This window comes from Antennarius striatus, chromosome 19, assembly GCF_040054535.1.
Source record: "Antennarius striatus isolate MH-2024 chromosome 19, ASM4005453v1, whole genome shotgun sequence".
Taxonomy (NCBI): Eukaryota; Metazoa; Chordata; class Actinopteri; order Lophiiformes; family Antennariidae; genus Antennarius; species Antennarius striatus.
In genome coordinates this window covers 14,778,907-14,795,000 of record NC_090794.1, presented here as the reverse complement: position 1 = coordinate 14,795,000, position 16,094 = coordinate 14,778,907, and the positions used below count along the sequence as shown (strand labels likewise).

At 44.3% G+C, this 16,094-nt stretch overlaps 1 protein-coding gene across 2 annotated transcripts in view; it reads left to right on the top strand.

Moving 5' to 3' along the window:
• LOC137613639 (prospero homeobox protein 1-like) overlaps positions 1-12,507 on the top strand; it is a 31,488-nt gene extending 18,981 nt beyond the window's left edge. Inside the window, exons 5-6 of one of the 2 annotated variants that reach the window (XM_068343014.1) lie at positions 9,536-9,717; positions 10,081-12,507. In XM_068343014.1, coding sequence (XP_068199115.1) covers positions 9,536-9,717; positions 10,081-10,207 — 309 coding nt within the window. In that variant the 3' untranslated portion in view covers positions 10,208-12,507. Of the gene's footprint in view, positions 1-9,535; positions 9,718-9,871 lie in introns of both variants that reach the window. The other variant, XM_068343015.1, reaches the window with a different exon arrangement.
• Positions 12,508-16,094: the final 3,587 nt, after the last annotated feature.

Below are 16,094 nucleotides of genomic sequence, written 5' to 3'. Positions count from 1 at the left end.
TTTGCCATTTGCTGTTTATGTGGCATTGGTGTGTCTTTTTTTGTATTGTGCAAGTACATGGACACGTTTGTTATGTTTTGCTACCTTTTTTGTGCGTAAAGAAGCATGTGTGTGTGTGTGTGTGTGTGTGTGTGTGTGTGTGTGTGTGTGTGTGTGTGTGTGTGTGTGTGTGTGTGTTTGTGTATGTGTGTGTGTGTGTGAGTCACAGAGGTAGCACAAAATGTACTGGATGTGTATCAGGATGCCCCTAAGGCCCTTTTCTGTGTATCTCTCCCCTTATTCCTCCTCCTCCTCCTCCTCCTCTTCCTCCCCTACCTGCCTGCACCACCACTTGAAACAAGAGCCTACGCAGATTCAGCAAGCGCGTGCATACGCGCACACACACACACACACACACACACACACACACACACACACACACACACACACATAGACAGACTGAGTTTTTCCTTTGCCAGATTCTGCATCATCAAAGTTCCATCCACCTTGGTGGCGTCTTTGGAATGAATATGTCCTCTGTTTCAGTGATTACACACACACTTGCACACACCACACACACTCACACACACTCGCACACACACATACAAACGTCTGTGGCCTTTCTTGTTTGATGCTAATCTGCTCTGTCACTGTGCTGGCCTAATACGGTCCCCATCTCCCTCCCAGCTCCTCTTTTGTCGCAATTGTTTCCCCTTTTCCTTTCATATCCCTCCTCCCTCGCTCCCTCTCGTGGTTCTCTCTTCCTTCTGTTGCCTCTCTCTTTTCATTCTTTCATCCTCCTCTTTTGCATGTCTTCCGTTTTTCCCCCCTCTGTCCTCTCCCCTCGCTATTTTCCCCCATTAGGAAGTTTTAATGGCATAATTGTCACATTCCTTCTGGCACAATGAACACCAGCGGTAATTAAAGAGCTTGCCGTTAATTACCTAGACCCCAGCTCTACTTTCCTCTTTTCTCAGCCCCCCCCCCCTTCAGATCCCCTCTCTTCTTCTCTTTCTTCTCCGCTTCTCATTCCCTCCGTCCATCACCATCAAAGTCTTCCGAAAACACACCCAGCCTTCCAAAGCCTTGACTTTGAGCGAGCAGCACTTTCATGTGAGGACTCAAGTGAAAATTCTCGCTCGGTGTCCTTTTCTTTTACGAAGCCCTTCGGTGTGTCTTTGAACCCCCAATGACAACACACATCATCTTTCATAGGACAGGAATGTGTGTGACCTGGTAATGGGTTAGAGACAAGGGGGGAGGGGGGGGGTCTGATAAAGAGGCAGTTTTATGATGGCTCTGGGAAACTCTCAGATTTCCATTTGACAGAAGAGGCCAAGTTTCCTCTGTCAGTGACCACTCCTCCTACAGACACACACACCTGGACCTTTAAAGAGCCGGTCCCTATGATGTACACACACACACACACACACACACACACACACACACACACACACACACACACACACACACACACACACACACACACACACACACACACAGGTAATGTTTCCTCCCATATCAGCTGTTCTTCCTCCTATTAGAAACTTGCTTTTACTCCTTTTGTCCCTTCTGTCTCTCCGTCCATCTGTCATCCCTCTATTACACCTGATAACAACCTAAAGACTCATCCAGTGTTTTGACTAAATAGTGAGGTAAAGTTTGACTCCTTCTCGCTGTTATTCTCTTTCCCCCCCATCTTTTTCTCCTCGGCTCGTCTCTCCGTCTCCCTCCTTCCCACTCATTCTGTCTCTCCAGCTCTCCATCCATTACCAGAGCCACAGAGAGCTCTGAGCAGATGCTGTCTGTCCAACCGCCATGCCCCATAGCATTGTGTGCTTCACCTCTCCTTCCCCCCTCACTCCCTCGTTCCTCCTCTTCACGCACCTCTTGGGGCTCCATTTGTTCTCCCCCCGGAGAGGCTAATGTCTGTTTTCTCCTCCTCCTCCGCCTGCTTTGCACTCCTTCATTCTTGTTCTTTTTTGGCTCTCTCACCACGTAGGGCATGGTACGTTATTTGTGGGTGTTTCCATCTTTGACCGGGGTTCAACCTCAGGGAATTGGGGGTGAAAAGGTCACGGCCGCTGCATTGGATGCACAGGCAAAGACAGAGACGCAGAAGTACAAACATATGAGTGTCTAAAAACACAGTTGCACACAGGTGTGGTGGTTCAGTGAAAAGCTCTAGGGCTCTCTTTATAGAGTGATTTAACACAGAAAGAGGAAGAAGATGGAACGGAAGGATGAAACGCTGGCCGTAAAGTTTTACGCTCAGAGCTGCTGGAAATACAACCAATACAATTTGCCCGTGGGTTTGTGTCCACTCCATTCACACTGCACACCTAAAAGGTTTCTCCCCCCCAAAATCTATAGAGTGTACCGTCAGCCCCTCAATCTCCGTCATTCCCACTGAGGAGAGGCGAAGAGCACATTTCATAGCGTTGTGTACATCAAGAAAATACAAAATACAGTAACTGCTGTTATTTTAGAACATTTAAATCATATACTGTGTCTGTGTGTGTGTGTGTGTGTGTGTGTGTGTGTGTGTGTGTGTGTGTGTGTGTGTGTGTGTGTGTGTGTGTGTGTGTGTGTGTGTGTGTGTGTGTGTGTGTGTGTGTGTGCGCTACCATACTTGGAGGTTTGGTTTATGTCACATTTAAACATAGACAGTTCATAGAGACTCAGGTAGATAGTGTCACATTTAGGTAAGGGACATCCATTTCTGACATACACTTCAGTTCCTCAATAAGGGTCAGTTTATTGTTCTCAGTAGAAAAACTAAGCATCAACCTCTTGTCAGGACCAACAACCCTGTCAGCAGTTTTCATTGAACCTGCTTTTTTTTTTTTACAAATAAACCTGATTAATAAAAGCTTGTTAGCAGCTCTGGACATGTTTAGTTTAGAATTGGAAGTGACAAGTCTCCAGATATTACCGCTGTGATGTCAACGTTATTTCCGACTAGACTCGCTTCTCCGTTCTCTTGTGAGAGGAGTTAGGGAAAGAAAAGGCTAGCGAGCAGGATCATCTGTTTCTCAATGAATAGCCGGGGGCTATTGAGGGCCCCCGTTTGACGTAGCCTGACAGGTCTTTTCTTCACTGTGTGTGTGTGTGTGTATGTGTATGTGTGTGTGCTCATATGTATTGGTGCGTATGTGGGAATAAGCCACTTTATTGGGTGTGCTGATTAAATGTCCAGATCTGTGTGTGGAGCCTGGGGCACCAGGGGTGGCCAGGAATCACTTAAACATAAAGAACTACATGATCCCCTCTCTCCTCTCCTCACCTGCTCTCTCTCTCTCTCTCTCTCTCTCTCTCTCTCTCTCACACACACACACACACACACACACACACACCATATTCTCTCGCTCTACTCGTCCCACACTTGACTCTCCCTCCTCCCTGCTTTTATACAAGTGCCCCCCCCCCCAATTCTTCTGCCTCCTCCCTTCTTCTCCCTTCTCCTCCCTCCTTCTGTCCCTGGTCACCTTGTGAGGGGCAGCCTGCTCTGTGGCACAGCTGCTGATTATGTCATTATTTCTGGACCATTTTGGTCTCCCTCCCTGTGTTTGTGTGTGTGAGAGACTAATGAAGCGTGGCAAAGGGACTCATGCCAAAATGACCAGCGTGTGCATTAGAGCTGCAGATGTGTCAAAACAACCCCCTATCCACACACACACAGACACACGCACACACACACAAACACACTTCCCGTTTCCCTTGCTGATTCCAGAGTCTCCCACCCTCCATCAAATGTGCACTTCATTATTCTTCTTTCTTCTCCTGCCACCTTCTTCTCTGACTTGCCCTTCCTGCCTTTCTCCTTCCATCCATCCATCCATCCATCCATCCATCCATCCATCCATCTTCCATCCATGCAGCCTCCTTTGCTACAGCTCCTTGCTCTCCATCCTTTATTGTTCGCTCTCCCACCCACACCCTCCTTCCCTCTACCCTTCTATTCTTCTTCTCCCTCCCTCCCTCTGTTCTCCACCTCTCCAGATGTCCCGTTCCTATCTTCCAGACTCCCTCATTCCTTTCTTTCCCTTCTGCCTCCTGCTACATCAGCCTCTGTGAGCCGGGGTGACTTCCTGACCTGGGGAGGCCCAGTTACAGCACTCTGTGACCTCCCTTCGTTTACATTGCTTTCACTCAGTCCACCATACAAGATCAGATGATGAATTTTTAAGCAGCTCAGAGCTCAGACTGACTTGGATATAGATTATTTTCTGTCTGTTGTTGGCTTCTGATGTTTGTCTTGATGTAAAGCTAGTCCCCTAACCTCAACCTCCAATTTCACTGTAGCAACGGTAAGACAGGGGACGGCAGGAGGGGAGGAAAACATGTCTAAGAGCCACTGATATGATATGAATTCTGGGTCTGTGTGTGTGTGTGTGTGTGTGTGTGTGTGTGTGTGTGTGTGTGTGTGTGTGTGTGTGTGTGTGTGTGTGTGTGTGTGTGTGTGTGTGTGTGTGTGTGTGTGTGTGTGTGTGTGTGTGTGTGTGTGTGTGTGTCCGCGCGCCTGTGTGTATGTAGGGGGAGGGGTTGATGCAAGTAAAGGTGCATGGAGGAGCCAGGAAGACGGGATAGGAGAGCGACTTTGGTGTCTTTGACCCTGTCCTGTCCTTGACTCCCGGGGAGAGGCATACCTTGAGAAGAGACCATGTGATACTGGAGATCATGCTCACATACATGTGCACCCCAGGCAACAAGACACACATACAAGTATACACAACAGCCCCTCAAGGATCTCTGTTCTCAAGGCTATCAGTGGACTGAGAGTGGTCGGTGTTTGCTCAGCTTTGAGGCCTGTTTCCGTCTCACTGGTCACAAAAGCTCAGAGAAAAACGCAACGAGAGAAGGTCAGGATACGTGGAGGGTTGAGGAAAACGAAGAAAACGCAGTTTAGGAAGGTCTGGAGTTCAGTCCCTTACTTTTTTCCTCTGCAGTTAGTTGGACTCTTTAGCCATGGAACTGTCTTATCAGTGTGAGGCGGGGTTAGGGACAAGGGGGTTGGAAGAAAGGGGACATGGGTTGTGTTTGCCTAAAGTGACAGTGTGGGCAAAGAGGTTATCAAGGCCTTTGTAATTTATTGATCAGAGCCGATACGTGAGGCACAGACACCGGTGTGTAAGTATCTGTTCCATGTTCAGAAAGTTCTGGACTGACTCACTGAAATGTCACAAGCCTCCTCAACTGCTGTTTTAGTAATATTCTATTTAAGAAACACCATCCACATGACAAAATCTATAAATTCCCTCTCTTACGCCAAAAAGCAATGATGGGAAAGCATGGGAAGTGTTGGTATTCCCAGGCTGAGCTTGGGGTTAGGAATTAACCTGGATGGCAGCAGGGGCTTCTGTTGTGTCCATGCATTTTATCCTTCAAGGCTAACGCTAACCAGAACGCAGACACACACACACACGCACACACACACATACACCCTTATCTTCCAGGGTCTCGTCTTGTTTGTCCAACACTGTACAAATAGAAGGTGCAATACATCTCCTGACAGTTCCCAAAAGCAAGGGGGAGAAACACGTTGGCCAAACAAACAGCCAACCCTGAGTCACAGGGAGAGAAGAGATTTCTCAGGCTTTACTGAAGCACAAGCAAAGACACAAACACACACACATGTGCTCGTGCAAAGTGTGTGTAACAGTAGCCTTTATTTGAGGCCTCTGGCTACCTTTATAAACGTTTGTCTAAGCAGTCTTAAGACAACGGCCGCTGCTGGAGTGAATAGCTCCCAGCAAGCCATCCACAGGCTCCTATTGTCCTCAGTCATATTTTATTATCTCATCAAAAAGCAGGAAATCCGATTCCCTCTCTCTGAAAAAGAGCTTATCCTTCTGTCTCAAAGCAACCTGTCAGGAGAGAGGGAGATGGAGAGAGGTGGAGAGAATGGGGGAGAAGGGGGAGTCAGTGAATGAGAGTGATTAACTGCCCCATCGCTTCCTCTTGTCAGACAGCTCTTTCCTTCGTTCTGTCCATCTTTCTGTCTTTCTTTCTTTCCTTCTTTGCATCTGTGCCACACAAAGCACAGCAAACACATCAGTGTGTATTTCTGTGTGTTGGTCGCCAGCGTTTTCTGTTTTTGCTGATTCTTTTCCCCTTTTATCCCTCAATTGGTATTGTGTTACACGAAGGTAGAGCAACCATAATATCACTTTTCATGGGAGCTTTTGTTTTTTTTTCCTTTGGACCCAACCCCCCCCCACACACACGCACACCCTGCACACATACACACACACACACACACACACACACACACACACACACACACACACACACACACACAGACTTCCGTCTTCTCCTGCTCACATGACGAAAGCCTTTCTGTTTTCAGCAGCTGAAAAACACACGTTTGAAACACATGAAGAGGTTCTACCTCCCATCAAATCTGTGGTGATTCTCAGGTGTTCTGACAAAATGAACCTCATCCAACCTCATCCCCTGATTTCTTCAGGACACAGACGCCGGTGCTCTGGACCAAAGGTCAAAACAAAAAGTCATGCATCCAAGTTTAGTCAGCATACGTGTGACTCACTCTCCATCACCTTGTTTGCCTTTTCCAGGCATCATACTGTCTGCACCGACCATCCATCCATTGCTCTATACTCTTTTTATCCTGCCCCCCCCCTCCTCCTCCCCCTCCCTCCCTCTCTCCTCCCCTCTTTGTACATCTGTCCTTTAATTTTGGACTCTGCTGAGAAGTTGTTAAAAAGCCCTATGAAATATGTATGAAGGATTGTGAGCCACGCGATTGGCCCCATTTACCGGACAGCCGAACGAATGAACGGCCACACTGGATAATCCCCCACAATGCCTCTGGAACAAAGGCCCAACAGCTGACCCTAGAGAGAGAGAGATGAAGAGGGGGAGCGTGGAGGGGAGGGGGGGGGTTAGTGGGACAAGGGAGGAGTTGCAAAGAGTTAAGGCTCGCTGCTGGTCAGGAGGCAGTTTGCGAACACGCACAACTCACACACACTCCCAAAACAAAGGCTTGTGGGACAGAAATAACTCCCTCTGTTCTGTCGCTGCACTCTCTCTCCTTAGACTCGTTTCAGCCCCTCCTTCTCTTACCATCTCTCTCCCTCCCTCCTGTTCTCACTCTCTCGCTCTCTCAGTCAAGAGGATCTGAAATACCAATACCCTTTTCTCCTTGACATTGCTTTCTCCTTGCAGTCAGCGTTTTGCTGTCCTTTTATAGTCAAAACGTCAGGAGAAATTCCATGCAGGAATATTCTTAGTAATGCGGCACTCCCTGTGTCTATCGGCGGAAGTGGACCGCCGGCCCTTTTGCCAGGTCCTGTGGGAAAAAGGTGCGCGTGCCCATGCAGATTCTTAACAATGCATTCGTACAAAGTTTCCCTCACGCCGAGGTCGTTGTAGCAGCATTTGACTGGCAACGGGAGTCCAAGTAACAAATAATGTCCGCTTGTGTCGCACCAGAGGGGGTTCAGTATGTGGGGAATTGTGTGAGCTTTAATGTTTCCTGTCCCTGCCAAAAACATACACTGTACAAACGCCTGACTCACAACTCTCCTGTCCCTTTGAGCGTTGCTCAGAGATATTCACACACATCAGACTCACTAGCATCTTGGCCTTCATTCATCACCTCAAGGGGGGGTGGATGGCTGTCCCGTGTGTACGAGTGTCTGTCGTGTGTGCGTGTGTGTGTGTGTGTGTGTGTGTGTGTGTGTGTGTGTGTGTGTGTGTGTGTGTGTGTGTGTGTGTGTGTGTGTGTGTGAGTGTGTGTGTGTGTGTGTGTGTGTGTGTGTGTGTGTGTGTGTGTGTTCCAGTGGCCACTAACCTTGCTGTGTCCTGACACTCCTGATGAGTATCTGCAGGACACTGGAGGAGCGGAGTAGTGTGCGCACTGTCAGGCATTTGGACAAGCTGTTGTGTGTGTGTGTGTGTGTGTGTGTGTGTGTGTGTGTGTGTGTGTGTGTGTGTGTATGTGTGTGTGTGTGTGTGTGTGCGTGCGTGCATGCATGCATTCGTGTGTGTGTGTGTGTGTGTGTGTGTGTGTGTGTGTGTGTGTGTGTGTGTGTGTGTGTGTGTGTGTGTGTGTGTGTGTGTGTGTGTGTGTGTGTGTGTGTGTGTGTGTGTGTGTGTGTGTGTGGGAGGTGGCTGGGGAGATAGTCAGCATTATCCAAGCAGGTGACCCCTGAAGGCTGCGTCGCCCTGGAGCTTTCAGTCGAGGAAAGAGACTCAGCCAAATACACTAGGGTAGCAAGGCTTGTGTGTGTGTGTGTGTGTGTGTGTGTGTGTGTGTGTGTGTGTGTGTGTGTGTGTGTGTGTGTGTGTGTGTGCGTGTGTGTGTGTGTGTGTGTGTGTGTGTGTGGCGAGCATTATGTACAGCTCTGTAACAGTACAGGATCTGTCATCTCCTTGGCACAAGGAGGTGTGTGCAATGATGTGTGTACTCACGCCTGCATAAGTGTGTGTGTGTGTGTGTGTGTGTGTGTGTGTGTGTGTGTGTGTGTGTGTGTGTGTGTGTGTGTGTGTGTGTGTGTGTGTGTGTGTGTGTGTGTGTGTGTGTGTGTGTGTGTGTGTGTGTGTGTGTGTGTGTGTATGTGTGTGTGTGTGTGTGAGTTTGACATAGTGTTGGCTTGGGGGAAGGTGTCACAGATCTTTGCCAGACTAATCATCTCCATGGTGTTTGGTGAGCGCTGCTGTCAGGGACACTAAAGAGGCGGTGTGTCTCCCTGTTCCCAAAGCATTTAGTACTTCCTCTTTGGCCAGGACCTCTCTGCGACTCCTCGCTCAGCTCCGCTTTCTTGTTTGGTCACAAATTTACAGTGGGACTCATAAAGATGTCACGCTCACCACATTGTGACTGGGTAGAGGGAGATGTGAGAAAGTGGAGAATTAACAAGAAGTTCTCAGGCTGGTGCCGGAACTTGCTTTTAAGGAATTAGAGACTCAAGAGAGAGGAAATTTATGGTTTTACATCCACTGTGAATATGAACTTATACTATATGACAGGTGATGACAGTGTGGAGACTAAAACAATTTAACACTTATGTAAGAGTTGAAGTTCTGCACTGATGACACTCCTCAGTACAAAAGATTAAAGAAACATGGATAAAATGTCTGTGTCTTGATTTTTCTATTATTTTTAAAAAAATATAGATTAGAAGTTAAATAAATAATTGATAAAGAAGTATTTCAGAAATCTCTAGGAAACTGAAAATAATGCTGTACAATACATGTGGAAGTGGAAGCTCAGGTTTCACCAACAAAATCTATGTAATCATTTTGTAATGTTTATAACAACCTTTAAAGAAATTAACCTAAACAAATTTAATTTTGTTCATAATCCTTCATAAAATCTGATTGGGGCTTCCATGCATCTTCTTTTTTTAATAAACTGATAAAATGAATAAACCACCATTAGAAAATCCAGAGGAGCATGTAGAGAGAGTCGGATTAGATGTGAAATCTGATTTCATGCTCTTCTGTCTGTCAGTGCTGGGTGCGTCCTGTGCTCTGTTGTACTTTATCCTTTCATTTGATAACCATTCATTCCCTCCTTCTTCCTTACCAGGTACCTGATCGCTTCCTCGAGGTGGCTGAAGTCACACTGAGGGAGTTCTTCAATGCCATTGTGGCCGGTAAAGACGTGGACCCCTCCTGGAAGAAGGCCATCTACAAGGTCATCTGCAAACTGGACAGCGAGGTCCCTGAGGTCTTCAAGTCCCCCAACTGCCTCCAAGAGCTTCTACACGAGTAAATTTATTCTCCTCGCTCGACGCTTTGTGCTTTTTATATTTTTTCTGATTTCTTAGACTTTTAAAATGATATTCTCTTTTGTTTTTTCTCTCATTTTCCCCAACTTTACTTATGATTTCCTGTTAATTTTAAATTTTTGAATGTATGAAAGTTATGAAGTAGCATTCCCAATCTGAAGCCACTATGGCAGTTGCTAAATGACCTAGCTATTGTGTTGTTGTACTTATATGATAATTATCATGATGGTTAAAATTTGTTTTGTTTTTCTATGATTCTGAACTGAAGGGACTCAAAATTTTATTGGGTGTTTTTTTTTGGACCATGTGAACCCTCATCCCTTTTGGTCTGTTTTATGATCAGGAATAACTCAGTGTGGCCTCAGTGTGTGGAAGAAGTTCCCATTTACACAACTAAGAACAGGCTGGGTTCCTTAAAGACTTTGCTCATGGCATCCAGGGGCGTCCTTCCAATCCACTGGGTACCCTAATGACTGTCCCAGCAAAGTGGGCGACCAATAGACTGTGCTACTGAAGAAGTCCCCAGCAGAACAGTCTCACACATGCACATGAAAACAAGACCTAGTAAGGTTATTGAGAAGACTAAGAGTGGACTGGTGGCACTGGTCTGTACTGGTCTGTGGGACTTTAGTTTCAAATAGCTACTGAGCTCTGCTATGTTTTGAAGTGTGTTTTCTGTGCAAGTAGGGCATTATGTTTCTTGGATGTACATTATTATTTGGATTATTATTATTGTTGTTGTTCATGATTATTATTATTTGTCATTACTGCTCGATGAAGATTGGCACTTCAAGATTTGTTTGTCCCTTGATGCCGTTGCCGAAATAAATTATTGATATCAATATTCTTCCACAAGAGTTTAGATTCTGAAATATATTACCCCCGCCCACCCCACCCCCATTTCCCACACTCCTCCCCACTACTGTTTTGTTTGTTGTTCCCTGAAGTGGACTTTGCTTTTATTTATTTTCTTTTCCTAGAACATGCTTAGGTTTTGGGAATAGCCCTTGCGAGGTCAGACGAATCTGGCAAGGACGCGTGGAAAGGAGTCAGGCAGGAACACGTGAACTGAACAGTAGAGTTACGGAAACATGCAGATGAAGTGTGGACTTTTGATGCAGTATTAAATAACAAAACGTCTCTAGCCACTCCAGCTTTGATGACTAAAATGCTCTTATTAATAACTCACCATTTATTCAGCTATCAAAAAAATCTTATTTGTCTCATTATCTGTTCAGGACTGGTGAACAAAAACATAATTTTAACAGTTTAAAAGTTTTTTTGTTTTTTTTTGGTCTGTTCACTGATTAGCTCATGTGTGAGATGAAGTCACCATGTTTATGATTATCACTGATTTCAATAGTTGATACTTGAATTTATCAGAATACTGTGGAAATCTAAAGGACGGTGTTGCGGAAATCAACAGACATGTGTGGAACACAATCTAGAGAGGAAGTGAATGTAAGATGAAACACAGGCGCTCATTGATTCTGCTTACAGAGTCCCCCAAACAACACACATACATGAACACGCAAACACACCTTCTTTCCTCTGTGTTCACCTGCCTTTGAGTGATCTAGCTCCTCTCTCATGGAACAATATGAGGTCAGAGGTGAGCACTAACCCCAGGGTGAGATGGAGAAGCTCTCAGTACCACAAAAAGCAGAGACAAAAGGCCCAGAGTGGGGAGCGACACACACCTGAAACCATCTACTCTGTCCCTCCGTCCCTAACCGGCAGCTTTTAAGACCCAAAGTGAGATTCTGTTCAAGACATTAAGACCAATTTTGAAACACCATTCCTAATTCTGAATTTTACCTTCTGATTTGTGTATCGAGTGAATTATATCGACTGTCTCGGGCTTTCAAGATTTTCCAGGAGTTAGCTTTGAACGCTTTAGAGGTCTCTGTTGATCTCACCTCGGCGACGTTACCTTCTGGTGTGTCGGCGTGTCACAAAAGATCAAAAGGGGTCGGTTGCTTAACCTGGTGACTTGTATGAGGGAGACAAAGCTCCTGACAAAAGGAGGCAGAGAAAGACGGAGAGCTACTCCCTTCATTATGTCCCCCCTCCCTCCGCCCCAGACAGTGTTCTTCTTAAGATCTGGAGCCCTGAGAGAGCGAGCTGGACATATTTCTCACTGAAGGATGGGCTAGGCCCTGTATGTCTCAAAGTCTCAAAGCACCAGCCAAGGGCTCTGAAGCGCCACAAACAAAGGAGAAGGAAAGGACACTTTTATCTGACACAAAGATAATTATCATGCCCCCCCCCCCAGCCACCCCTCCCTGCAACCCCACCCTAAAGTTAAAGATTTCCTTCGCCTAAAAAGATTAATTCAGGATAATGAAGACTGTATCTGATTTTTTTTTAAATGGATAAACAACACCTTAAAACCACGGTGAGAATATTTTTGTCTGTTTTCTGTTTCTGGGGTTATTTGATTTTCAGGATGATTATTAAAGAAATGCATATACAGTATAGCCTTTTATACAATTGTAAAAGATAAATCTATGGGAAAATATATACAGTAGTGAAAGTTGTTTGGATGGCACTGTTAGAAACTGTTTGATAAAAGAAAGCTGGAGGGTATTTTTGGAGATGGCTTTGTTTAAATCTGTGTTTGAAAACGTGAGTTAATGGTAGATTAGCAGCAGTAGTCGCAGGTTTTTTGCAGGTTTTGTGACCATTTTTCCTTTCAGTTTCTTTCCTTCTTTTGTGTTGTGCTGAATGACTGTCCTCTTGAGATCAGAAAAATAAAACTTGGAATATGTTTTCAGAGTATGAAATATTGTTGCTACTGTAAATATTGTCAGGATGAAACAAATGATAGCTGTACAGTTTTTTCTATTATCGACCAGAATGCTAGGAGAGGTGAGAGTGGTTAAAAAGATGCGTGGAAAAAAAATAGCAGAATAACACATTTTGTAACCACTCTTCCACAAAACACCCACAAAGGAGAGGTTTTGGTTGAATTTCCTTGTCATGCCTTTTAATGGGGGTCTGCTTCCCATCGGCAGTGCCCCCTTGAAGTTGCACCAGCATCCGTTTCTTTAATTTTTGCTGACAGAACGATGCGTTAGGATTTCGGTCCAGTAAGGATGATGTTACAGATTGGCTGATTGGTGGTCTGTGGATTCATACTTGTTAAAAAAGAAAAAGGTAGACTCTTGACTTTGTAGCCCTAAATTTGATCCATGAGAGGAACTCATCATCAACATGTAGGGGGTGCGTGTACACATGTAAAGAAGAAGCGACTGCAGACGTAAACAAGTGATTTATACCCATTTTCTATTGGATTCTACTGGACTTTCTGCGGAATTTCTGTAGGCTTTCAACTGTGTGTGTGTGTGTGTGTGTGTGTGTGTGTGTGTGTGTGTGTGTGTGTGTGTGTGTGTGTGTGTGTGTGTGTGTGCAAGTATAGATGTATATGAGTGTGTGTCTATGTGAGAGAAAAGACCGATTATGAGAACCTGTGAACCAGTGAGTGACACAATTCTCAACACTGTGGCCCCTCCCCCACCCCTGGGACGACCATCCTGACATGTAAATGATTCTCATTAAGTGTTGGCATCGTGTGTGTGCATGTGTGTGTGTGTGCGTGCGTGCGTGTGTGTGTGTTGTGATAATATCCTGTTTTCTGACCTGTTTGAAAGGGGTTTTTGTTTCTTGATGCTTTCAGTAGGAATTCTTTTTTTTTTTATTATTATTATTCAATTGCTCCTCTTTTTTGTAAATATCAATGATGCAGGCTTACAGTGATAAATACTGCCTTTGTGTAACTTAGCAATATGTTATGTAAATAGTGTTTTGTTGATGCTTTTTGTATGACATTATTATTCGACTCTAGTGCAGTAATTCCAGCCATGTTTCAATGCAGTCTGAATAGTTACACACAGGTTGTAAAATAAAACTCATGACATGGCTGCTTTTTTCTGTTATTGGTGTCTATTTGTCTTGCAGAATTTGTGTAATTTATTGGTTTAATTTATCCTAATTTATTTGATGTTATTTTCTTTTGTTTTTCAAACAGAGGAGGCTGCACTGCATTTCACTGAATAGAACCCAATTAAAAGATTTTAATCCTCATCTATTCAAAAGTGAATTTTGAAAATTAGTATTCCAGCTTGCTCATTCAATTGAGAGAAAGGATAAAAATGGAGATCTTGGCAGCTAAATAGAACTGGATTTTTGTTGTTGTTTTATAAATATATATTAAATAAAAAAAAGGTTGCTATGTTTTGTTCTGGGACAAGGCCGAGGGTGGGCTAGAAAGCCGAAACTAGTTTGAAGTAGTTTTGTATTTTCTCTTGAGAATTTTCCCCTGTATTGCTTTGGCCTAGCCCAAAAACAGTAGTCAAATTGCCTTTCGTGCCTTCACCCTCTATGAACTGAATGTATGTGCAGTATATATGCAAGCTTGTGCAAAATGAATAAAAAATGGAAATAAAAATGAAAAACAGATTAGGAAATGTCTGCTGTTTATTTGTACAACCTACATAAGAATTGAATGATAAAAATAATGCAGATCTTTGTGTGTGTGTGTGTGTGTGTGTGTGTGTGTGTGTGTGTGTGTGTGTGTGTGTGTGTGTGTGTGTGTGTGTGTGTGTGTGTGTGTGTGCGTGCACGCAAGTGTCAGAAAGTGACTGAACATAATATTAATCATGAATTATTTCAGTTACAGATGAATCAGGGACTGTTTGTATTTACTGAACACAAATCGGTCTTTCTGGAGTGAATCAGGGCTCCTCTGCTCTAATGAAGCGTTTAGCAGCTCAGCATCAACCTCGTTTTGTCCTCAGACGGCTGCAGACGCCGCCTCAGCGGGCTAAACCAAACAACTAACACACTCATACAGTGAAACCGTCGCTGCAGTTTTCAACATTGAAACTGAGAGATCAGAACATAAAACATTGTGTTTAATGCATACATACAAATTCATGAAACCTGTACATGAAGACAAGTTAATAAATGCTGTTTTAATAATTTTAGAAAAACAGCACAAGTACTCAAGTTTGTTCTACATGGAACTGCAAAATTTTTGTTTTCATTTTTATAATCAATGAAACAATCGCTTTTTACAGAAAAAAATACAGTATGTAATTTAGCTTGTTTTTACTGAACAAAGACTCCAACACCTAAATATATTCTGCATGACCAAATAAATAACTGATATAATGATAATAGTTGATTAAAGAAAGAATAATAAATCCGTACATTTGCAGAGCTGTAATATCAGATGTCTTGAAAACGATTGATTCTCACTGTATGAGACGTCCTCAACATTTTGTTGATCAAAAACTGTTCATAAATACAGCAAAAATTGTGAATCTTTTTTTCTGGTTGATACAAACTACACATTTTTTTTGAGTGTGTTGAGTGTTTTTTTACTTGCAGGAGTCTGGGAGTCTTTTGAGGAAAAACTATTTTCAAAAAGCTCTGTGTGTTCTCTCTGCGTCATTTTGCTGTTTTCTTATCGTGACCTCTCTTGTACTTTCCACCAGGCCTGCCCGTTGCTGTTTCTTTTCTTCCTTTTGTTCTTGCCTGACTGCTTTTCATTCTTCCCACTTTGATGCTCATTTTGGGAGTTACTTCTTTTGTGTCTTTCTTGCTTTTATTCTTTTTTTTTCTCTCTCATGTTCTTTTTCCCTCTCGTCCTCTGCCTGCCTCCCTCCGCTTGCCTTAACCAGAGGCTACAGCTCCTTAGGTTGGGCTGAGACAGCATCTTTGTACAACACCGACCGTCTGCTCTGTAATCAAATACCATCTGTCGCTACATCTGAAGACTCACTCTCTCGCTTCTTTCGCCGTCTCACACACAGACATGCAAGCATGTTGTTGCACACACATCACATCTGTGCCTCCCACTGCTGAACAATGTGTGTGCGTGCATGTGCGTGTGTGTGTGTGTGTGTGTGTGTGTGTGTGTGTGTGTGTGCTTCTATGTACAATGACCCGTGTACTTACAATCATTCCACCTGATTCATTCTTGGCCTGCAGGGAGGAAGTCACAGGAGTCACTTTCACCACTTCCTGTTTTTTTCCTCCCCTCCAGCTCAGGGTTGAAAGGTCAATGTCTTCAGGTATATCCATGTTTGTTCTGTAGCTCTGTGTGTCAGCCAGACCTTGGCTGCTGTATCAGAGAGGAGATAGTGGACTTTAGTCCCTCAGTCTTAGATCAACGGCCCACTATCTCAGAGGCTGCCAGTCTTTCACAATGTTTGCCCAATGTTTGTCCCTCCGGCACAGAAAACGTTGACACAGTCCCCAAGGTCCCTCGGTGGTCATCTGTTATCACACATTCAGGTTCAAGAGCATTTTCTTTTAAATGTGAAGCATGTAGGGTTTTTTTTTAAATTT